Source organism: Pezoporus flaviventris, unplaced genomic scaffold, assembly GCF_033815535.1.
Source record: "Pezoporus flaviventris isolate CSIRO_AGI_PZ_B2104156 unplaced genomic scaffold, CSIRO_AGI_Pfla_v1 ptg000002l, whole genome shotgun sequence".
NCBI classification, from domain to species: domain Eukaryota; kingdom Metazoa; phylum Chordata; class Aves; order Psittaciformes; family Psittacidae; genus Pezoporus; species Pezoporus flaviventris.
Genome location: NW_026892550.1, coordinates 21548574 through 21573650, shown reverse-complemented (window position 1 = coordinate 21573650; position 25077 = coordinate 21548574). Strand labels below are relative to the sequence as shown.

Below are 25077 nucleotides of genomic sequence, written 5' to 3'. Positions count from 1 at the left end.
AATTGTCTGACCTGTACTACCACATTAATTAGCTTTCCTTCATAAAGCACTTCTTGCTGTGTCATTGTTTAGACTCCAGATGACAGGGATCAGCCAGTAATATGCAGCATGTATTACTGCTTTAGTTATAAAATTTAAACTGCACACACTGGCAAGCCCTTCATAATTACATCAGGGAATAAAGGCATAAAGTTATGTTAGAGAAATATTAATGTTCCAATGTAAATTATTCAAGTATCAGGAAACACCAGAGACTGGGCTGCCAGTAACTTCCAGTTTGCTCCTTGGTGCATACACCCTCCATATTAAAGTAAGAATACGATCACATTATTTTTCCATGAGATCCCTGACATAATCAGAATACATGATAGTTTTAGCCCCCCAAAAGGGCTATTTACTATATCCTCATCATGAAATGTCCTCACATGTAGGCAAGTATGCATGCCTGCATTTCAAGTCAACAAATTCCGCACTGAATGTATAATGCTGATTTTCATTAGCAGGATATGCTGAATACGTGCATACACAGTGCTTGGCTTTTGAAATTTTGGTCTAGCTGAATTATCCAGCATCACACAGAACCCAGTTCTGCAGACAGGCATTCACATCTTTTTTTTACCCTCTTCATGAACTTTTGTGACACATGAATATATCTGTCATTTCAAATAACTCTCAATACATGCTCCAAAAATAAAAATCCATTTTATTATCTGACGTAATGCTGACCTGGAAGGGAAAAAAAACTGGCAAGCCATGACAAACCAACTCATCCAAGGAGGATTAACTCTGAATGGAAAAAAACTGAACACCAAACCCCCCAAAACAACACCCTCCCCACACCATTCAGATGTTTCCTAGTATCCAAGTACTTAATTTTGCAACATCTTAACATGTAAAACTAAGTCTTATATATGCAAGACCAACTATATCTGCAACAGAACCATAACACTAATACAGAATAGTCCACTTTCAAATAGGTCACAAGCACGACCACGTATTTTAGGTACACAGCATACTTTTACATTGATGGCACATGTTATAACCAGAATAAATTATCATCTTTCAGGACAACATTTTCAGTCAACTAAATACTAGCAGCTGATAAGATGAGGATAGAGAGAGTAGAAAGATGGGGGGGAGGGAGGGAACTGCCATTGTACATTAGAGAGCAGAGGAACACTGGGACATAAGTTCTGGAGGGGAGCATCCTTACCACTACAGATGCTCCTGCTTTTCTGTTCTCTCCCTTCCAGGCTCATTTCCTTTCTCCACAACTTCTAACACCTACCCCAACCCCACTCGCTCAGCCTCTGTTAGGCTGTTCCTCATCCTTTATCTGCTGTAGGTCTCAGCAGGGAAGACTGGGTAGCAAGCACTGGAGAGACTCTCTCTGCTCCCAAGTCCAATGCTAGTGCATCAGCAACTAGCCTGGAGAAGAACTCACAAGGGCTGTCCTCCTGAGTGAAGATGCAACAAGCAGACTTTGATCAGTAGCCACCCAACACATATACACACCTATAGGCACAGGTCTGGTTTCTGGACAATACTCAAGTCCCACTCTTAACTCCAAGGCATGGAGAAACGAGAGGCAATGAAAACTTGGCAAACTGTTTCAATTTCCAAGAAAACAATCTATTTGCCTGTAACATTCCTTGAGACTTTTTTTTTTTAACAGGAAGTTCAAATTCAGGTTGAAATATATACCTCGCATGGAAATTCTCAATAAAACATCATTTAAAGTAAACAAAAAAAAAAACCAACAAAAAAAAAAAGAGAGAAAATTTAAAGTCAAGGATTCTCATTAAGGACCCTGAATAAAAGGTGTGCCTGCCAGCTCCATTATATATTATATACAAACAGAAAGTTTACAGGTACCAGCATTACTGAGTAATTTGGTACCTCTAACGAAGTATACTATATTAGCTACTGGTTAAAACTTTTTGTTATTTTGCTTTTTTTCAGACTGAAGAGATGCATCATACCAGCTTTAATAAACAAGAAAGTCAGTAAAGTGCAATTTTTGAAAACATGAAGTTCTACTTTAGAGTCCCGACTCCAGTATAAATTACATATTGGGACCCATGGATGTACGAGATAAATCCCAAATGCAACTTGCAGTGGCATCTCTCCTTGAGATAGAAAAATGCAGCATGTTTTTGAACAACCACTACATTAGATCACAGAAATACATGTACAATTACATTACATTCTGAAGCTCAGTTTCTTGATGCTTCATGGCTAAGAATAGTTACATCAAGACGGTAAACAAAGAACTAAAAGTCAGAATTATACCAGTGACACTGCACAACTTATACCTGTAAATTAACCTTTGATATAGGATAGTCTATCCTCCTGTAGAACAGATCTGTCCTCAGGCAAGACAGAAGTTGAAGCTTAAAAATCTTTTTTTTAATCAGACTATGTTAAAACACGCACCTCTACATTTTTATGTCATAAATTAATTTTAAAAATAAAGCATCTCAAGACACAGGATTTGAAGTGTACAATGATTGCATACACAAAAACATTACTTGCCTTCATATGGTGTGTCCGGAGGTCCTGCTATTTCTCCTCTTAATTCTGTAAAATTCTCATCTACAAGATCTACTTTAATTTGATTTTTGCTCGTCTTAAAAATAAACAGAGAAACAAAGAATCATAAGTAAGCATTTTACATACAGATTTCCCCCAAAATATGGTATTTAAAATTTTCAGAATAGTATTTTTTAAAAAATATGTAAAAAATTTAAATTTTAAAAATATAGTAACCTAAATGGCTATCTTCCAGTTCAAAATTTACTTCATTAAAAATAGACTATTTGTGGAGCAGTAGAAATTTCAGTATTATTTATACTATCACTACAGTAAGCAAAGCAACCTAATGATACAGTATCTACAATCATAGTTTTAAATCCATTGCATTTTAAGACAACTGTGATCTTTCCAATCAGATATTAATTCTACACATCTTAAACTGTAACATTAAACTGACCAAGTTACACATGGGCTTTTTTTGTTTAGAGCAATTTTATTAATAATTGACATGATTGTCACTTTCACTGGAATACAGAAAGATTTCCCCAAATGGAGTGTTGATATTTTTAAACAATACAATGATCTAAACAGAATACTGCAGTCTTGCTCAAGATCATGTTTATCTTTAATATTTCGGGGTAAGGTACAATTTATTTATACACTTGCATTTCATTGTCACCTCCTCAACATTTTCACACCCCTTGCCTACAAAATAAAAACACTGTGTTTTGATACTGAAAAAAACCATATGCTTTCCAGAAACTGACTCTCAGAAGTGTTTAGCCAGAGCTACTCATTCCATTGAATCTGCTTTCCAGATCCAGTGAGCAGCATTTGTGGAATTCATACAAATCTTCCAGCCAGTAACATTTTTGCAGGGATGCAAAGCAGAATCACCTTTCATAAAGATATACCATGAAGTTTTTAGAGATAAGTAATTACTGATTTGTCCATTCTGTTGCTTCTGTGTAACACGCTGACTCCAATGCAGATTTCCTGAATCCACTGTTATTTTTTCCAAGAACTCAAGGCATCTTCCCAGATCCTTTAAAATTGTTCCAACTAGGTCTGCATCAAAAAAAACCATGCAGTTGTGCTTCTCTCAGAGTAAACCCCATTGCTGACAGCTATGAGAAATCAGATAAAGCTGATGGCTGCCATCAACTGGTTCTTGGAGCTACCAACTATGTGAACCATCAAGGATGCAGAATTCACTGAACAGCTGTGAGATTACTTCTATTTCCTTCCTGTAAATATTCTATAGATTAAGTCCTCCCAGCCAAAGAGGGGGCTCCTCTGACAAGAGATGCTCACAGATACAAAGAAGAATAAAAATTTAAGTTTCACCATGTAAAAGATCCTAGTTAAAAGTTTCACTACATTAATCCAATGGCAATTTGGGGGCTTTTTACATCTGTAGTTACACACACTTTTTTTTTAAACTTGGGTAAAAAGCCTTCAACCCCCACAAAAGAGGCAGCACTTGCAACTGCACAGCTGAGTCTTAAGTACTGCACGTCAAAAAACAGATTCCAACCATGCTGCAAATGAAGAATGCACCATGCACCTCCAAAATCAAAAGCCAGTTAAATATTAAATGTAATAGTCGTTTTACCAATTTGTATCTATAAACTATTTTTTTTGTTTTAAGCTCAGCATCAGATCTTGTGTTGTCTTTCATGAGATTAGGTAAGACATCAGAGAAAGGAAGTTAAAGGAAATGATGAAATTATGTCTCTAAACATATTCTAGATTCATTTTCTTTCCTGCTACTGTTCATGTAAGTTGCCTGACCAGAAAGTAACTGAACAGTTTTCTTTCAAAGCTTTGTTTCTATAATACTGAGCAGCAGAAGGACAGACTGTCCCAGCAAGACAGCCCTCTCCAAGAGCCAGGCACTATAAGAAACTCCCTCTCTGAATTCAAACTCAATCACAGGCACTCACATTCCTCTTGCAAGCTTTCCAACCACTCTAAGTTTTTTGCTCTCACTATTCCAACTGGCAGCTCATTCCATAGCCTCACAATTGTTAAACCTATTCAGGTTCTCTTGCTCTCTGCCTGTCAACATCACCTGGCAAGCTTCAAGTTGAGAGCAGTCCTTGTTCTTTGCAAGAAAGCCTGTAACTTTCCATCTAGAGGACTGAAGCAATCGCAAAAGGGATAAATTTCAAAGATACAATTTATGGTTAACACACGCTGCAGCTTGCTTAATTTTCTACTTAGCATTTTACTTTTTCTCAGTGCCCTGCACACTGCTGTAACAGCTTGGATAGTTAATATTCAACCTTCATATTCAATTTCAATTAGTACCACACTCACTGTTTTCCACAACAAATCCTTTGTGACTTCATAAATCTGGTGAAAAACAAACAAACAAAACCCCTATTGCTACGCTCAGTTTCTTGCAAGAGTCAATGATCCTGGTTCTACTATTTGAGACAACTGATTTTATTACTGCAGCTATAGCTATCGCCCATACCCTTATTTGCTTTACCTTTAGGAAAAATGGCAGGCTGTATTACACTGTTTCAGTATAAGGACTAACTTAAATTCTACCATGCCTTCTATATAGCAAATGCAGTTTTTCATTTACATAACTCAAGAACCTTTTTCATGCTTTTCTGATTGACTTTTTGAGGTGCAACTCAGCTTGACCTTGCCAATTCCTGCATTTTCCCTCATCCCTGGAGCAGTAACTAATATTTAACTGTACTGAAGTGAGTATTCATCCAATTAAACCTGGAGTATTTTCCTACAATATTTTCCCTTAATAAGGATCACATAGGATACAATTACTTAATTTTAGCAGCTCAAACAGATTAAATCCCTGGCCTTCACCATAATCATCTGATCTTTCTCTAAAATGTTATTATCAACACAGTTTTCCAGAAGTGTGTCTGACACCAATGATCTCGGCACAGAATTTATGAATCAACTTGTGATCTCACACAACAAGTTGATTTGCCAGAAGCAGCTCTTCCACAAAGACCTCATTATGCTTCCATACGAAGTCTAAAACAGCATCACCTCCTGTTGATTCATCAACAATTTGGTGACTAGATCACTGGGCTAGCAATTCCTGAAATATGAGCCATGCCATCAATAGCAGCATTTCTTTCCATAATCTCAGTTTAAATTCTCTAACAATATAATTTCTACCGGCATTTCTTTCCAACACGAAAACACTCCACCAACACCACAATCCTTTTCTAGGAAAGGCCCAACACTACACCAGCAGAACTTCCCATCATCACACCTGAAAATTATTTTGATCAAGAGTGGAAAAAAAAGAGAAAGTAGTTTTAATGTAGCATATTACATAATGCATGATACCACTCCCTCATCTTTTTTCATTCGTATTCTAGTCAGCTCATGCAAAGCTGTTTTTTCCTTTTAAATGCACCCCTGCTTCACACTAGGGCTCTAGTCAAAAGATTCGTTGTCTTGTAGACCACCCCAGCTGCTGAGACTCTATGCATTGCTATAGTCATGCTTACCTGATTTTAGTCTGCCTTGTGGATATTAAACTAAAAGCATGAGACAGAAAAGTTGTGAAAGATTCATATAAGGCATTCTCATGCATTACAAAAGCTTTATGTCTAAAAAGACACCTAAAGGAATCAATCCTTCAAGAATCATCCTATGAGCATCTCCCAAAGACTGGACACTCAATCACATTTATTACAGTATTTATTACTGCTATTGAAGGATAATACATGCCTGCCTCCTCTTTAAAAAAGATAACCCAGAATTAGATTGTCTGGTGTTATGTCTGAGTATCTTCCTTGTACAGAACAATCTGGTCAAGCAGAAACTTTGAAGAGTAAATTCTGCCACTGTGAAGATTTCATCACATACATCTCCATTTCTACTAAAACACTTTTAGAGAGCAGCTCTGGTCCTTGTAATATTATTCTCAGTTGACAACAAGCTCTTCTTTTTATTCACCATAGTCTACAGGCCTTAACAAGGAGTTCTTCATTAGAGGGGCCTGCTTCTTTCAGCAGTTAATCTACCCCTCTTCCTGAGCCTTCCACACCACCTCTTCCTCTCTTCTCTAATCTGCCTTTTAAAAACTCTTTAATTTATGTGTTATTCATGGCCCATTATCCTCTTCATGAGGCCAGCAACTCCACTCTTAAAAATCAAAGTTTTCCTTCTGAAGATAAAAGAGCTAGAAGAAAGCCAGGACAAAACTACAACACATAGACATCACAGAAGCACATTAAGACAAGGTGATAAAAACTGCACTGTTCTAAACGTTTTTCCCACATACAAAATACTATTTATTACACTTACAAAAAAAAATAAAAAAATAAAAAATAAAGAAAAATATATATTCCAAGTTCTTCTAGAACCAACTAGCTCTACTTCCCACTGACATTACCTTAACATTAGACCTTTGATCCCTGCATAACACAATTACTCCAAAGAAATGTTAACAGGCCAGATTCTCCACTATGCAACCATTAGCATACATACTACGTTTTAAACTGCTGTGATTAGAACAAATAAGGAAAAGAAATTACATTTATTAGCAGTATTAATAGCTTCAATTCTGCACATTACTTTCTTAAAATAGTGTCAAAATTAATTACTGCTTGTATGTTCTATGTAGATGGTAAATAAAGATTTCTAAAAACAAAAAAACATGCAAACAAAAAAAACCCACACTACTTTTACCAGGATTAGATTTGGAGTTTAAAACTCAATGGTTACTTCTGAATAACTGTGCATTAAAAAATAAAAAAGATTAACCACGAAATCCCACTATTCCATGCAGCAATTCACTATCTCCTATCTGTGATTTCATAGGTCCTGCAACATGATTTTCTTCCGTTAGGAAGTGGAACATACTTTATACTGGATAAAGTACTACTATTTTCTGTTAACTTCCTTTTTTTTTTTACAGAAAATAATTAATAGAGAAGTCTAGAAAAGTAGGTATATTAAATCCCTCCCACAAACAAACAGAAAAACCCTAACCTGAAAAGACACACATATAAATGATCAATGATGTCTGTAAACAAACAAGTCTAGTCACAATAAAAGCAGCTAAGTATTAAAACTCTGTAACCATTTAGCACTTTAAGACCAGAAGCTCACACATTAAGGAAAAGTATTACAGAACACACATGCCAAGATTTCAACAAAGATTAAGGAATAACTTTGAAAAATTTCTCCAGAATTTCCTCAACCAAGGACAAAGCCCACCAGCTTGCGAGGGCATCCACTGAAAACAAACTGTTTTCTACAACTACTTGTATCCCAATTGTGCCGACAAAAAAAAAAGTCCCTTTTAATTTATCTTTCAGACAGTTTTTTCAAATTATTTTTTGATTCCTCTATGCAGTAAATGGGCAATAAAGACTTCCTAATCTATCTAAAATCTAATAATTTAGATGCTTCTTTAACACAGCTATGATTTACAAATGCAAAGTAGGTACTTCTGAACATCCAAACATTTTATACTGATGCTATAAGGATCAGTATTTGATAAGCCAAATTAAGAAAGAAATACTTTACCCTACTCTGAAGCCATGCTAGCAAAATTGATCTATGGTACTATAAAGTTACTAGTTCCTCATAAAACTCCTCTTACCCTACCCCCCCATTTTATATTCAACCACAACCATTCTACTCTACACAAAAGTCTGGCATGAATATCTCTAAACAGAGTTATAGAAAAAGATCATCTGATTACTATCATAATGAAATCCATGCAACACTAGTTTTTGACAAAAGCCATGAGTATTCCAAGTCAACATAAATGTTGAGCAGAAAAGTGCAATCTTTCAGTAGCAGTTTATGCCACTAAAATTATCTAGATTAATAACCTAAAAACCAAACCCAAGTTCATTCTTATTCTACTTACCAACCCCTTGCAAATCTGTAGATTAATATTCAAAGTAGTGTTTTGCCATAATTGACATTTCTTATACACTTTTGCAACAATACCACTAACTCTTTCAACGTAGTCCAAATGATTGGGTTCTCCCCCCTTCACTGGTATACCAGAAAGAGGATCCCAAGAAAAGCTCACTTCTTAGGCTGCTGTCAACTACCAGCCTCTCCCTCTCATCTCCTTGGCCTTACAAACCAACACTCTACCGTCTTAATCTTCTGTTACTCCAGAGTAGTTCAAGTTAAGTATGTTGCATCTGCTTAGCTCACTCCTTTGCAAGAAATGGGCAAACAGCACAAAAGCTGGACATATCATCCTACTAGGAAGCAAAGTGAAGGATGCTGTCCTGCAGCAAAATGGGAATTTGGTAGTCACAAAGAGCTACAAAAGCAAGAGGGAATAGTTCAATACTTCCTGTTCCTTCAGACTCACTCAAGCTTAAAAGACAGAATCAAGTGCATTTCCAGAGGCCGAGCTTGTTGTTATTAAGAAGACAAGTAGAAATGTCACGTAATTACACCAGTCATGGCTATGAAGTATAGTATGTGCTGCACTACCAGTTGAGATCAGAAGATCACATCTGCATTCTCAGAAATCGCTCTTGCTGACCTACAAAGGACAGAGTAACTCTCATCTGTGAAACAATCAAATATTTGGGGCAGGGAAGCAGAAGAGAGAAAACAAGTCTGTCTGAAGCACATTAAAGAGCAGTTTTCCTAGATAAGAAATGGCCAATGTAAAGAAATGCATTTTCTCAAAACGCTCCTGTGTTCTTTGACCCTACTATCAATTTCAGTCTTGAAGTTCCTCCACATTTCACGTTCCATTTTGTATCGCTGTATTCACATCTATTTTCTGCAGTTATGCCCCTTTTAGTAAAAAATACACGAGATTATTTCTGTATACTACTTTTTTTTTCATGTGCTGAATAATATACTATGTTACTAACACGTAACTTGTACTTTAATGTATCTAAAGAGCTAAAATCATGGATAATGTGTGAATTCTGCAGTACTGGTAACAGACAAGCTAGAATTTATGTATTTATCACAGTTTTACTAATTAAATGCATCTTAATCAGATTCTTTAATAAAATGTTTTAACAAAAGACTAAACCTGTGTCAACCTTAAAATTCTGTATTATTACACGTGTTTACAAACAAGAACAAAGAGGGACTGGGCTTTTTCTTCCAGTCAGCACACAACACATCTCAAATATTAAAAACATCTTCATTTTGCAAGAGTTGGTCCTGGAGCATCACCAAGTTTTAGTGCAATTTCTTTAAGGTTTCTAAATACCTACTCTCGCTAACATCCAGCTGTTAGAACATAGCTCTACAAAAAGAACGTACGAGACTGTACTCCCATGGTAAGTCAAACCAGTCTAACAGCTGCCATGGTCCTACTTTCCTCCCGGTCCTGGTAGAACTGATGTTGAGGAGGAGGCAGGATTTTGTGCAAGTGTTCACACAACTGAACAGCAAACATCTGAATTAAAACTATCTTTCATTTTAACCCAACTCCCTTATCTGATTCACCACAAGCATTGCCAGTAAGAGAAGGAGAACAAAAGCGGGAAGAGAAGACCAGGTTGCAGCAGGAACGTGACACTGCTTCTTGGTACTGCTTTAAGGCAACTAAAAAGAATTCTGAAACTTCAGCTCTAGGTGGCTGTCTAAACTATTTCTAACAAAACTGTTGCATCAGCCAGGGATACACAGAGGTATAACTGACACAGCTATGCTGGCATAAATCCTGAGCACAGTTATATAATAATGGCTTGTCTCACCAAGAGACAGTGTGGCTAAACTGGTAAAGCTATGCTATAAAAGCTGCATACATACCAGCATGCACTCCCGTACTAGATAAGGACCCTTACACACTCATAAGCTACATCTAATTATGCAAGATTCTTACAGTGCCTAGGAGCATAAAGCATGGGCAGGACATGCAAGAACCTAATGAGTGCCACTGAGATACTCAGCATCAGAATAGGCACAGTGCAAGGGACTCCTTCTGGATAACTCCATCCAGGAAAGCCCCAGTGAACAAGCAATTCTGCAGGAATGCAAGATGCATTTTTCTTATCTTTTATGCACAGTTCTGTCTTTGATGCAAAACAACTGAAAACCCTGCAGATAACAGTATGCTTTAATAATCAGTTTGAACTATACTTTGAATTAGTCATTCTATAAACACACAAACACAGCAGACTCTGCAGTCAATTCTGTAAGGCAACCCTACTGAGGTTGCTAGTAATCCTACATATAAAGGAATCACAAGATTCATCTCATTTTAAATTGATTATGCTAATTCACTCACAGTCCCAGAGCTTGAAGACTTGCAGAAATAGCTCAGAACAGTTTTTCTGTACTAGCTTCCCATATGGACACCCTTATTCCAAAGTGGAAGGGCTTACCTAAACACCATGAAGGCCTATGAGTTTCCAGAAAGGGAGTAAATACAACACAGCTACCATGATTTCCATTTGCACATGCTACCTTATTTCACAATAACCTCCTGTACTTAAATACATCCTAACACAGAAAAAACTTGAGAAGACTTTCTCACAGTTAACTTTCAACTAAAAATAAAAAGCGATACATATTTTGCTTGAACTAAACTACCTATTTAGGTAAAGCACAGACTACTGCATTTGTGGGCTTGGGATTTACACACACACACACACACTTCATAAAACACTGCACAAACATATTCCAGAATCTGTTGACCTTACTGGCTAATAATGAATAGAAATATTGAAATAATGAACACAAATTAGTTTTCTAGTGTTTTGTGACAACAAAGGTAGACAGGATAGCCCGTACTAGCATGCCAACAGAAGAACGATACAGTACTAGCTCAGCTCTCTTATATCTAAGCATAGCCAAATTGGAGTTGTACCATATGACTGACTGTGGTTTAGTGGGTCCAATAACGCACATACACTAAATGAAGCTCCTTTTGTAGCCAGGGATATTCACATCACTCTCCTGTGCAGACTCTTAGAATTCTGACTAAAGAGGAACAATCCATGGCCTGTTGTCTGACAACAGAGTACAATTCTGTTACAACATGTTAGATAACAAGACACAGATCTGGTCCTCAAACAAGGTTACTTTTGATCCTTACAGATGTACTCAATTTATTATACAGATGCTATTTTACTAAGTACTCATGGCAAGCATACTCAAGTACTCCCAATTCAAATATTAAAAGCATTAACACTGATACAATCTGAAGGGAAAACGCTAGATAAATCAAGAGCACAAAAGTGGACTACATCCCTAGAGTGCCTTATAGAATACTGTTTCTCAAAATTCACACTCTTTTCCATAAAAGAACTAAATTGCTTATTTTCCTTATCTAAATTGCAGCAAAGTTTTACCTAGTTTGTTAGAGACAAAAAAATAATCTGCAATTATTAAGTTTAACCAAAAAGTGTTTTCTCAATTTAATACCTGCACCAATTACTAGTGTAAAAGTGATGAAGTACAGTAATGACAACTATCCTTACCAGGATTATGAAACAAGCTAGAAACCATTTAACAGCTGAATAATTCAAGAACTACCCTAAGTATCTGCACTATCTTAAGAAAAACATTAGACAACTCAGACTGTTAACCAGCACCTTCTTGCAATTTATAGTTAACACAAATTTAGTATGCTAAAACATTAACTCTATTTAAAGTTCATACTGAGTAAAATGAACTAACCTTAGGACTCGTACACTTCTTTCTATTAAAGCCAAACTCCTGGAAACAAATACAGAAGAATGAATGCAAGACTGGGAAGATGAAAGGACTGGCTCATTTCTACTATTCCTTAGGTCCACAAAGAGTTGTGGTCAGGGAGTACCATCTGGCAGCTGCATCCTAGCCTCTAATCCTAATCTGAGTAACCCAGTCCTGTCACCAGACACTACTCTCTTCCCTCAGGTTTTTAAGAGATTACCAGAGACAACCAGATGACCCTGACTTAAATGGAGACCAAGTCTTTTTTGTTTTCCACTTACTCCCAAAATCTTTCAGATTCTGTCAACTGGTATGTAGACCACTTACTATATTCCAGTCTCAAATGGACACATGTTAACACGAAAAAATGTCACTAATGGGATACAAGGATGAGCAACAGATATTGCAATCTGTTAATGAATATCCCCACTACCAATACTTGGCCAGCTCATAGGTCTGGTCAAATGATTACTAACATTATAAGTTAAGTATTTTGAATCACACATTTAAGTAGTAGTATGAATACTAGTGCTTATTAGCATCTACATGATACTGATCCTAAAAGTGCAATGGTATTATATTCATAGAACTTGAAAAACTGATACATGGTTCAGCTAAACAGGTGTAAAACTACAAGTAAAATAACAGAAGTGAAAATAATAAGCAGTTTTCTTAAAAACTTCCTAGCAAATACATTTTGTTTTGAGCCAACTATTCTTTAGTTACCAAAAAAGTGACTTATAGACAAATTCATTTGAAAGCAAAGATCTACAGATCCTTTCTGCATATTTTCCAGTACAAACTGGAAGATACAACCAAACATCATAGATGGAATTATAAAAACCAAAGATGCATAGTAATGGTAGTTCGGTATCCTTTTTATATAATTATAGAAAGCAGGCCTAAATGTCTTGCCTAAAATCATAGCCACGGCTTAAAATACACAGTAGACAAAACTCTTTTTGGCAATGTACAAAGGATCTCACAAACAACTATTTCAAAGTTGAGATGATCTTAACATTTCAGAGAAATGCAGCTTAAAGAGGTTATTACAGATCTCTCATCTGTACCTTCAGGCTCCAACCCAGAACTTGCCTAAAGACCCTGACAACTTCGCATCTACCTGAAAAATTCAGCCTCTAATTTGAAAAGAAAGATGTCTTACAATAGAGGAAACTATTCTGAACTAAAAGGAACAAGCCAACTTTAAAAGTCTTCAATTTGTTTACAGGGGAAAGTTTTACCAGGTGTGGCCACAGTCTTGGAGCCTCTCTATGTTTTATTTAACAAACAGAAAAAACATTAAAAAAGAAACATACTGGAAATATATAATCATGTAGGAAGAAACCTGCATGGCCTCTAGTCTACCTCCTGCTCAAAGCAGGTCCAATGAGAGGCTGCTCAAGAACTTGTTGAATTTTGAGTATCTCCAAGAACAGATGCCACAAACTTGCTGGTCAATTAAAAGTTTGACTACTATCATTTTAATTTTTCCCAGTGTCTAATCAGAATTTCTCATGTTTCAGCTTGTGTCTATTACCCCTCATCCCATCCCTGTGCACTTCACCCACAAGCTTGGCCTCTTCTCCAGAGCCTCTCCACAGGTATTTGTGGGTGACAGGAAGATATCCCTTCCAACAGTTCCTTCAACATCAGTTCTCTCATCCTCTCTTCACACATGTGCTCCAGCCCCTTAAACACCTTGGTGTTCTGCTGGGCTCACTCCAGCATACCAATGTCCTACACTGGAAAGTCCCAAACTGGACAGAGAACACCACACATGGCCTCATAAGAACAGAAGAGAGGTGAAGAATCACTTCTGGCAACCCACTGCCTACATTCTTGATAATGCAACCTAGTATGTGGTAGGACTTCTTTGCCACAAAAGCACTGCTGAACCATGTTCAACTTGCTCTTCACTAGGTCATGCAAGCAGTCTTCTGCTAGCCTGCTTTGTTTCCAGTCAGTCACCAGTCTGTATGTACTGATGCATAGTGCTTTTTCCTCCCAGAAGCAGGACTTGGTTCCTACTTCTGAACTTTGAAAGGTTCCCATCAGCCCATTCATTTCTCCAGGCTACTAAGATCCCTTTGCATAGCAACCCTGCACTGCACTCCAATGCACTGACACTCCCCCCACTTTTGTATGATATGCAAGTCTTCCGAAAGGCTGAACAGAGATTGGTGCCGACATAATGACAGTTTGAAAGTTCTCATCTTTACACTTTTTTTAACTTTATACTTTTTAATTAACTACGCACACTTCAGCTTTATTCACACAAACAAACAGTTGTCCTGCTTTCAGCTGGGATAGAGAGAATTTTATTCCTAGTAGCTGGCGCAGTGCTGTGTTTTGGCTTTAGTTTGAGAACAATGCTGATAACACACTAATGTTCTAGTTGTTGCTAAGTAGCATCCTGACCAAGGACTTTTCAGCCTCTCATGCTCTGCCAGTTGAGAAGGGGCACAAAAAGCCGTGAGGGAGCAGAGACAGCACAGCTGACCCAAATTAGCCAAAGGGATATTCCGGACCATAAAGCATCATGCTCAGTGTATAAATCAGGGGCAGCTGGCTGGGAGGCACTGATCCCTGCTTGGGGACAGTCTAGGTATCAGTCACTGGATAGTGAGCAATTGTATTGTGTATTAGTTGGTTTTCTTGGGTTTTATTCTTCACTCTTTCTTTTTGTTACCTCCCTTCTCATTACTATTGTTGTAATTATTATTTTATTTTACTTTATTTCAATTATTAAATTGTTCTTAACCCAGTTCTCTTCCCTGTCCCGTACAGGGAGTGAGGGAGCAGCTGCGTGGTACTTCCAAGTTGTTGGCTGGGGTTAAACCACAACAGTCCCACTGCACTCACAAAACTTCTACTAATTTCAGCATTACTCTTCTTACAGACCAAAAGTTAACCATACACATTGGCAGAAAATTGATACTGTTTAATAAAATATCACTGATTCAGGAGCCATAACAGAAGACATCTCATTCTTGTACATCTGCATTGGCTCTATATGATAAATGGGAAGAAAAACAAGCATCTGCAATTTCCAACAGGCCCTTCTAGCAATATTAAAGCACAAGTATTACTAAAAGTTTCCACCTTGGTGAATTCAGCTTCTAGTACCCAAGACTGCCCAAATATAAACAAGAAAGTATGTTTTTCTGAGCCTGGAATAAATGCTTATAGTTTCTCCAAATAGCAAGAAAATTGCAGAGATGCCCCTTAGTATCTTCCTGTAGAGTGACACAAATGACAAGACCACTACACACAATGATAATAGCAAACACCAGAGCTACTCACTAGAACTTTAAAAGCCTAAGGAACACAGTATGGCAGACTACTGTTACCTTTTCCTTCTCCCTTCCTCCTCTAAATTACAAAAGCTCAGAGCGGACCTCAAAACAAATACCCACTTCCTTCAACTTTGCCATTAACCTACTGTCTCCACTTGGAATGCTGTTCTGGATTCAAGCAAGTTACAAATTTTAACTGCCAATTCAGATATCTGTTCATGCAGATATTCGTATTCCACAACTGCAGTCAAGTTTCATTTACTCTCACTTCTACCTGGGTTTACCTCCCATGCAGATAAACCCGTCTCTTCATATTTGTAAGAAAAGAACATTCTGTGGTAGAGATACCAACTCTCTTCTTGCTAGGAGGAAGCTATGTTTCCCAATGCGTTACCTTCAGTACCAGAGTAGTGGTTTCACTGTAAGGAATCTATTAGCCTCTTACTTACAGATGGCCAGAGAACACCTTACATTCCTACATGATAAAAGAAACTGGATAGCCAATTAAATAATGAGTCCTTCGATGCTAGCATAATATAAGTTCCTTAAAGCATAACACTGATGCTCTATTAAAACACGAAAACAAGTCACGCATTGTTTAATACCTGGTAAATTTCAACCACTTCTCAGCATCAGTGTTTAAGTGACCACAAGACGTTTCAAAACATTTCTATTCATTGTTAAACACCAGACTCCTCCTCTCATAAGATAGCTGCTTATAAACAGACAGCAGGTAACTGGCTACCCACTGCAGCATTCCAGTAACTCTGTTTTGAAATAGTATCAGTTAATCTTCACCAAAGCATTCTCCCACTTATCAGAAGAAGGATACTATTCTCCCTCCACCGATTTATGGTTTCTCCATCACACTGTAGCCTCATACTTTTGTTCAAAATATGTTCTGCAGCTTTAGAATTTCAGCCCATAAAATCAACAAGATAACAGATGAATGAAATGACAGAGCAAGAGAATAAATCTGACCAATTGATGCCTTGCCTAGACTAGGATTTGAAGTATGATCTAATGTACTGCCTAGTCATTTTAGACTTTTAATACAAGCACAGTACAGTAGCCTTAACACATATTTAACCAGTCAAGTTATTACCTAGACTAACTTAACAGCTTCATCTTTGTTAAAGACACAGGACCTCATCTACCTTCAAATTTTAAAGCTTTTTCCACACACAAAGGTAAAGAGTTTCATTTTATTATAATAGTTTGGAGAGCACTCCTGACAAAAAAAATAGTTGTACTTTGATCTATTTAATTCAAGTATTAAAGAGATGCAAAGTTACAAGGAACTCTCTTAAATACACAGTATCCCACTCCATAAGTTAATGCGTAGGGCTTATAATAAAACTAAGAGACAATAAAGTAAGCAGAGCAAATACATTTCTCTTAAGTGTGAAAAGAATGCTTTTCCAAAACATGAAGAAGCCCCAGATTCAACTTAAAAAAAAAAAAAAATCCTTCATAGCTTATCTGTAAGGGAAAGAAAAAGACAGTCTAAAATACACATTTTGGCAATTTCCCAGAAATGCCATTTAAGTCAAGGAAATAGAAAGAGCTAACTAACATGAAAAGTACACTCAGCCAGATGAAAAGCAAGGATCCACCGCATCCTTGACCAAGAATACATAGATCCTTATCCACAGCAAAGATAAACACACTTTTCAGAACTCTTTCTTCACTGATATTTAGAACAGAAATTTGGTGCTTCCAATATGTACTTCAAATGCAGGAGGAATTAACTGCCATCCAGCTGCTCCCTTTTAAATACACTTCTGGTTCCACCATTGTATTTCAGTCCAAAAGTGAGCACTAGAAGAAGCTGAATGATAAACTTCTTATGTATTATTTCCAAGTGTGCCTGCCCCCTTCGCAGGTATTAGTGCTCATACTGCACATACAAGGAAAAAGGGGTGGTTGCTCTTCAGACATAGCTCAAAGCATCAAATCAAGAATAACTTAAGTGCAGACACTGTGAGCCACCTTGCCTTTGGTAGAGGTTCTCAGAACTTCCAAATAACAGATTCAGCATCAACATTCATGAAAAAGTTGTCTTTAATTCTTTTTTTAAGAAAAAAAAAGTTTAATAATCATTTAAGTATACAAAACACACAGAAAAACACATTTTTCTCCTCTGCGATTTGTAGTATTTAGTTACACACCTATTCACCACCTTACTCCATATGCTTTCATGCTCAGTGATACTAACACCATAGTTTGACTGCCTCTGAATGTATAAACATTCACTAAAACTTTGCTTGCAACTTGGACAACCATTGAGTAACACTGAAATTTTGCATTCAAGACAGGGAAATTTGTGTAGTCTGTAAACATCAATTTTATACATACTGCTGTATCAGTAAAACACTCATATTTAGCTTCCTAATGGTACAAAGAGAAGTATCAAACTCTTCAGCATTGTAATTTTGAAATTCCACCATTTTCATTTCATAAGAATTGTGGCCTTATTTTTGGGAAGCTCTGGGCAGCTTAAAGGCTACTTCACAATATTATTTATTTCCAACAGTCTGTACCAAGCCCTTCAATGCACAGACTAAACAAATGGTTTAGTCTATGCACTGAAGCTCACTAGATCTAAGAAAATCTAGCATAAATTCAAGAAAATCTAGCATAAATCTCCCCAAAACCTTTGCCAATCACAGTTTCTTCTTCTACATAAAGCAAAGGGAAAGGGTCTTGAAGCCTTTAGACAGCACTTTCAAATAAAGACTCCTTTGTTCCCATAATACCAGCCTGTCATATGAGGTACAAGATCTAGATTTTCTAGCTTTGGTATAAAGGTGTCCACCTAGAAATTTCTCCTAGTTTACAGGCAATTCTGTATTCACTGTGGAACAGCTTAGCTCAATCAGCCTAGGCTCTGAAGGCATCTGTAAAACAAGGCCCTTACATTTTTCTAGGGGCTCGTTCAAGCTGCATAGCAACAATGCTGTTAGCACACTCAATTTAAAAGCACATCAACTACTGTTGCCCTGAACATGTTTTCCTTAGATCATTAGTATCCTTCAGAAATTACCCTCTTGACTTCCCCTCTGTGAATATGTCTAGATTTCTAAAACACTAGCTTTAGGAGTTGCATATTCCCATTAAAATTTCACAAGCATCTAACCTGCAACATCATCCCAAGTAGGACGACAATGACGACACAACCATTAAAACCTATCTGGCTGACGTCCACCAACTCAGACACCGACACAGCAGAATCTGTACTAATGTAACCCTGCAAACGCCGATATATAACCCCCCAAACTGACCAGAACTTCTTTCATGTCCCCCTGGAAGTAGCCAGCTCCTCTTACTAACCACCTCAGAACATACTATTCAGGAAACGAGGTAACATGACTGAAATGAGGGAGGCATTAAAAGCATCCATCTGAAGGTGAGTAAGCCTGCAGTGGGATAAAGGAAGTTCTATATTAAAGTAACCTAAATAAATAGGGATCTCCTTGCAACCCTGTAAGAGAAACTAATTAAAGCCACGCTCTGCAGCCTCCGGACCTGAGCGGAGGGATGAGCTACAGGGAATGTGTGAGACCACCAACCCCTTCAATTCGCTTCATCACCCCCCGACTTGCACGGAGGTCTCACACCATCCCCCTTCCCGCGGCCCTTCCCCCCACCCCACTCCACCCCCTGACCGAGGGGCGCGTGGGCCCGACCGCGCGCGGGCGGCGACACTCGCACGCGCGGAGGGACGCAGGAGAGCTCGGTCCGGGGGCGCCCCGAGCCGGGCAGGCCCCGCCCCGCAGCCTCCGGCCTGGCAGCGCGCTCCCGGGTGGCGGGGACCCTCGCCGGGGGCCTGCCTGCCTGGCCGGCCTCCTGAGCCGTGCCCCCTGAGCCGTGACCCCCGCAGCCGCCTCCGCCACAGCCACCACCACACTTCCTGGGCCCGGCCCGCCGGCCCCGCTTCCCCCTTGGACGGCCGGCAGCTCCCGCTGCCCGCTGGGGGAGGGGCTCCGCGGCCCCCTCCTCCCCCCCCCAGGCGGCTGGCGGGTCCTGTCTCCCCGGGAATCGCCATACCCCTCCCCGAGGCCGTGGGACGGGCCCACCCCCATCGCGGGTAGGTGGGGCTGAGGGGGAAGCGGGGTCCCCACACAGGCCGGAGGGGCACCCGCACCTTCCCTCGCTGCCCACACTCATGCACATACACGGGGAAGGGTGGTGGCGGCGCGCAGGGGTAAGGGGAGAGGTTCTGACCTCCTCGCTCTTGAGCACCTCCTTGAACTCCCGCTTGATTCTCTGCACCGCAATGTTGGCCATCTCCGCAGCGGGCACCCACTCGCCGCCTCCGAGCCGGGCCCAGCGAGCTCCGCCGCCGCTCCCGCTGGATAACTCCCGGCCCCAACCAAAATGGCGCCCGCCCCGAGCATGCGCGCTGAAGCAGGCGGCTCTGCCGCCGTTGCTCAGGAGGGGCTGCCGGGTGCGCGGAGCGGGCACCGGGGTTCCCCGACGGTGGGGGCCGAGCGTTGGCTAGTGGAGCGGCTGCAGGCGCGCTTGGCCTGCCACCCTCTGCTGCCCCCGAGGGTAGAATGCTGCCGCCGCCTCCTCCTTAGGAGGTGTGGGGGTTTCGCGGCGCTCGCTGCCTGCCCCGGGAGACGCCCGCCTTCCTGCCGCCGCTCGCCGTGTTCTGGTCCGGGTGGGTTCCCTGGCGGCGCCCGGCAAAACCGTGAGGAGAAAAGTCTGCAGGTAGAGCCCTGCCGCCGCTGGCGGCGGCGAGCCCCGGAGCAGAGCTAAGGCTGTTGCGTTGTCATGGCTCCCGCCGCGGGCAGCGCCGCCCGCCCGGCATTGTGGCCCAAGGCGTAGCAGCGGGGAGCCCTGAGGCACCGGACAGGGGAAAGGGGTGAAACGGTGCCTTCGGGAGGGCTGAGCTGGCCACTGGGCTGGACCAGGGGGGTCCTGAGGTAGCAGGGGAGAAGTCTGAGGTGTCCCTCAGGAAACAGTTGGCTCAGGGAACAACTGTCAAGTCTTCTGCTCAAGTCCTGAGCAAAAATAACCACGGGGGGTTTTACATGCCTTGAGACCGCGCAACCTGCCCAGGCAGCAGTACTCATCCATTTTTTTCTGCTCACTGGAGAAAACTGCAGCTTCTTACACGTTTCTTCTGAACAGGTTCCTTGCTTTCCTCCCACCCTCGCCATTCCCGTGGAGACGCAGCTGCCTCCTCACACGGCACAGGGGGAGCATACAGGCCCGGCAGGCCCAGAAGCATCAGCCTCTGAGGAGGCAGCCTAAGGAAGTTTTTATGGATTCCGTTACAAGATTTTAGAAGTAGAGTAAAAAGTGAATGTCAGTCCTGTCTATTTGACTGTTACGTTTTATTGCAGAAATAAGCAGCAGCCCACAGATACTGCTCTGTTTAGAAAACTGAAATAGGGGACCAGTAACCATCCCTGCTAGCCTGAGGTGCACAAAATACGGTGTGGTATGGAAAACCGTAGGCAGATTTTCAGAGGGGACCATGAGATTGCATTTACAACTGTTGTTTATTCAGGAAGTAGAGGCTTTCAAGACATTAAGGTCTATAGAAAGATTTTATAGTGCCTTAATGGTGCAGTGCAGGAGGACAACGTACAACATGGACGTTTATCTCAACAAACATCTGCTTCTGGTATGACTGTCAGCTGCAAATGCTGTTTATTTATCTCCATTAGTATACACAACATTTTGACTATTATGTACACAGCAAAGAAAGGCCCAACTGATAAAAATAAAATACCTGTCAATATAATATATACAAATGTATATATTCCTTTTACTGTGTGCTTGTTCTTCCTCTGTGGTTTGGGTGGAAAAAGTCCATTTTCCTTCAAAGTTGTTGTACCATGGGCATCTGTTCATCGAATTAGGCCACCTTCAGACCAATACTTGGTTTTAATGCAATACACAGTGCAGTTTTTCAGCTGCAGTTTTCAGTACTTTTTTGAGACGGCCCATTTTGCATTAGGCCTGATTTTTTTTTTTTAATGTCTTATAGTGCGAGCTTGGGCCTTCATCTTTAGAATAATTTAGATGTCTAAATCCCACTGATAAATCTTAAGTTCCTTTTGAGGAGGTAGGCCTTGGATTCTCTGTGCCTTCTCTGGGCCTTAGGCTCTTATTTGTAAAGTGAAGGTAGTAACTTCTCTTCTTCTTAGAGCTCATAGATGGAAGTTAGGTTCATGGTCTGATGAGCTCCTATTGAGAACTATAGACAAAAATTATAAAGGTATTGCATAAAATCTCTGGGTTAAATGCCTCTTGTCTTTTCAGACAGCTCATAGAAAGAAGCTGAGCTTCTAATATTTAGATTATGCTCTGAATGGAGTGGAAAACATGACCTTTATCAAGCATCAGAATCCTTTGTGTTCCTGTTTAGTACACTTGTATGTTTTAGGTAGTAGACATCCAGTAACTGCCACAGTAAAGGGCAGTGATTTTGCCTGGTTTGTATCTAGGTTCATTTTCATGTGCTCATTTGGATTACAAATGTCAGAGTCTGTTACTGCAAAAAGCAAATCAAATTAATATGAATTACTGTATCTCTTTACCTTAGTGCACCACACTCCTTTCCCTTGTCCTTAAATAGGCATCTTTCAGTTATCTCACAGATGTGTCATATTCACTATGTATTGTGTTAATTTTATCTTTGGTAAAAGCTACAGATAGGCTTTTGGGGGATAGAACAGAGTAGTGGTGAGTTTTGCCAGGATGAAAACCCTGCATAAACATCAATACCTTATGTAATCATCATGCTAGGGCTATCCCTGTATATCTCCTATGCTATTTTGTGCTTTACTAGAGTTTATTATTTTACAGAAGACTCTACAGGGTTTTAGGCCAGTACTGGGCCATAGTCTAGCTGTCTTTGAATAGGTGTTGAGGGGTTTGGGTTTTATTGTAGTCCTGTGTCTATTCTCTGAATTAAGTTCTCATTAGTCTTTCACCCTTAGAAAAATCCGAACACAAAATGTAAAGCTGTAGTCCTTTGAAGAGAGTCAGCTCACTTTTTGAATTACAGAATTTTATAGTATATTTTAGTTCAGGAGATAGTTCTTTCATTGATCCCATCATCAATTTAGCCTTCTAACAAGCAGTTCTTTCCATAGCAGCTTTCAAAAACTGGCTGCAAATTGTTCTATACTTTTGCCTGTTGGTATTCATCATAACTAGTAGAGTGGGAGATACAGTTCTGGTTATACACGCATTGTTTAGTGTGTTTGGCATGCTGCTTTGAAATACTTTGGGAAGTGGGAGCAGGAAATATGGTGCCTGTTACTGCAAAAAGCAAATCAAATTAATAATGTTCAAACTATATAAGATTACTGCAGGAGGAAAGTTAAAAGGATCAGTGCCTATAAAGTAAGATCAGTGACTGTAGGACTTCAGCCCAAGCTCTCAATATAGAAAGGCTGTAAATATTCATTATCTGAAGCTAGGATAGCCAAAAATCCTAAATAATGTATCATCTCCCATGTAATATGGGATATATTATCTATCCTGCAACCTGTATGTAGGAAAGTTCTCCTTATTCTAATGGAAAAGTGGCTCTTGTTCATGCACAAATTGTACATGTTGGACTCACTGTCCATACAGAACAGTCACTATGTGCATGGTTTATCTGTCTGAGACTAGAGATGCCCCCCAACCCCAGTACACTGCTTGGGGCCCCCAAGATGCTTATGACAGTACAAAGTATGATTATATTTCTGTCAAGATTCTTCATGATCTTTTTCTCATTTACGCATTTTTCCAATTTTATCCTGTTCATATCAATAGGATATGTTTCCATTAGAATTACTCATAGGGAATTTGGAATTGTTGAGATTGCTTCCTGTGATTAGGAGAAAATGCCATTTTTGAAACTATAACTTTCCAGCATGCAACATTCTGATCCTCTTTAGCTGCTTTGTCCGTTGCATAACAAGACTCATCCTCTCCTCATCTTGGCCTCTTTCATTTAGAAAAATCAAAAATATCAGGCTTGATCTTCTTTCATTGTTGCTGGAGCATTTCATATTGGAGAGGAGAGCTGTCTCAGGAGGTATGTATACTGATTTCAGGGGGTTAACCTGTAACATATTTTTGATTCTGATTTTGTTTATTTCATGAGGCATCTATATGAGGATTTACTTTTAAATGCAAAGTGCATTTAAATGTTCATATGCTTATTTATAATAATGCTTTATTAAAAAAATTAGCAACAAATAATATTCATAAACCAGGTTATTTTTAAACTTAACCCTCTTTTTCAACCAAAGGTACACCTCTTTCTATCATTCCAGCATTTAACAGAGGGGCCTACATGCGAGAAGTTGTCTTTTTTATCTGAGTATCCTTTAGCACATTTCAGAGACTACAAAAAAAATTTAGGCTGCACGTTTATTGTCTGTCATCTTGTGTTTCTGTTATGGCAGCGTCTGGATGACTCAACTCATGCCGAAGATTAGCTTTATCATAAAAATAACCAACTGGTTGTGCAAGTTGACCGAGTATGAATTGTCACCTTTCCTGTTCTTCCTATACGCGTCCACGTCCGGTTGTGCGGCCAGGTGTAAGAGTGCCCTCTCCTGGGCGAAACAGGGCGCACTGGCTTGCTCCCATGAGACGGATCTTGCTGCTGGGAGCTCTTTGCCTTACGAAGAGTTCAGGGCGCGGCTGCTGCCTTGTCCCGCGTTCCCTGTAAAGGTGTTGAGGAAGAACCTGGAGGAGGAGCAGGCAGAAAGTTGAAACAGTAGGACAGAAATTGTTCGGTGTTCCTGGCAGGGAGAGGAGGTATTCACTCATGATGTCTGCACTTTCCAAATTGTATTTTTCATGTCATTAGCAGCTTATTGATATGCTTAAAAGGGCAGTAAGTATACCAACTAAACATCAGTCATCTGAAGTCATTCAGTTTGAATTCACATGATGCAATTCATCTGACTTAGCAGAGTTAGATCACAAATTAAGTCAGCTATTGATTTTACATCAATCAGTCTATGGCTTAAACCAGATTTGGCAAAGTTTTCATTAAATAATGCATGTGCAGAAGTTTGTTGGTAGTTTAAGAGTAATACCCTGTTGTTCTTCACTTGTTAAGGGCTTTTATTAGAAATTGACAGGACACCCTGGACTTTTCATTGATTTGGTGGCCTGGCAATATCTCATAAATTCATGCTATATCAGAACCTGGTGTTTTTGGTAGGAAAACCTAGATACAAACAGCCCCAATGCTTCTAAGTCTGTTAGCAAAACAGACTTAAACTTCCTCTTCTTTGTGGAGGGGTGGTTTTCAACTGATGCTACGTACACCTGAGGGCCTAGGGGCTGTGTTGTGGTTCATGAAAGGCAAAAAAAAGGCAGTAAAAAAAAGTGCAGGTTCAGCTGTGAGATAGTTCTTATAATTCTGCAGGAGGCCCCGAGTTTATTAATATTCTTAATAAGCATCTACCTTGCAAAATCTGGCATCAGCAGACTGATAAGTTGACTAAAGGAAACTAAACACATTTCTTACAAAGGAAAAGGTGCAAAGCTATGCTCCTTTCTTCTTACAAATAGAAAATAGTGATCTTTTTGAGGGTCCTTTCAAAATAAAAGGAAGATGGGAATATAG

General features: G+C 39.6%; 2 protein-coding genes across 5 annotated transcripts in view; one reads left to right on the top strand and one right to left on the bottom strand.

Moving 5' to 3' along the window:
- The window catches only part of UBE2K (ubiquitin conjugating enzyme E2 K), a 43893-nt gene extending 23954 nt beyond the window's left edge, over window positions 1–19939 (bottom strand). The window contains exons 1-2 of one of the 4 annotated variants that reach the window (XM_061471278.1): window positions 19704–19903; window positions 2536–2629 (exon numbers count right to left, since the gene is read on the bottom strand). In XM_061471278.1, the coding sequence (XP_061327262.1) occupies window positions 2536–2629; window positions 19704–19766 (157 nt within the window). In that variant the 5' untranslated portion in view covers window positions 19767–19903. Of the gene's footprint in view, window positions 1–619; window positions 727–1213; window positions 1454–2535; window positions 2630–19703 lie in introns of those variants that run through there. The other 3 variants (XM_061471295.1, XM_061471304.1, XM_061471286.1) reach the window with 3 other exon arrangements.
- A 100-nt stretch (window positions 19940–20039) lies between these two features.
- The window catches only part of SMIM14 (small integral membrane protein 14), a 58442-nt gene continuing 53404 nt past the window's right edge, over window positions 20040–25077 (top strand). The window contains exons 1-2 of the mRNA XM_061471326.1: window positions 20040–20142; window positions 20831–20923. The gene's annotated coding sequence lies outside the window, so the exon portion shown is untranslated. The remainder of the gene's footprint in view (window positions 20143–20830; window positions 20924–25077) is intronic.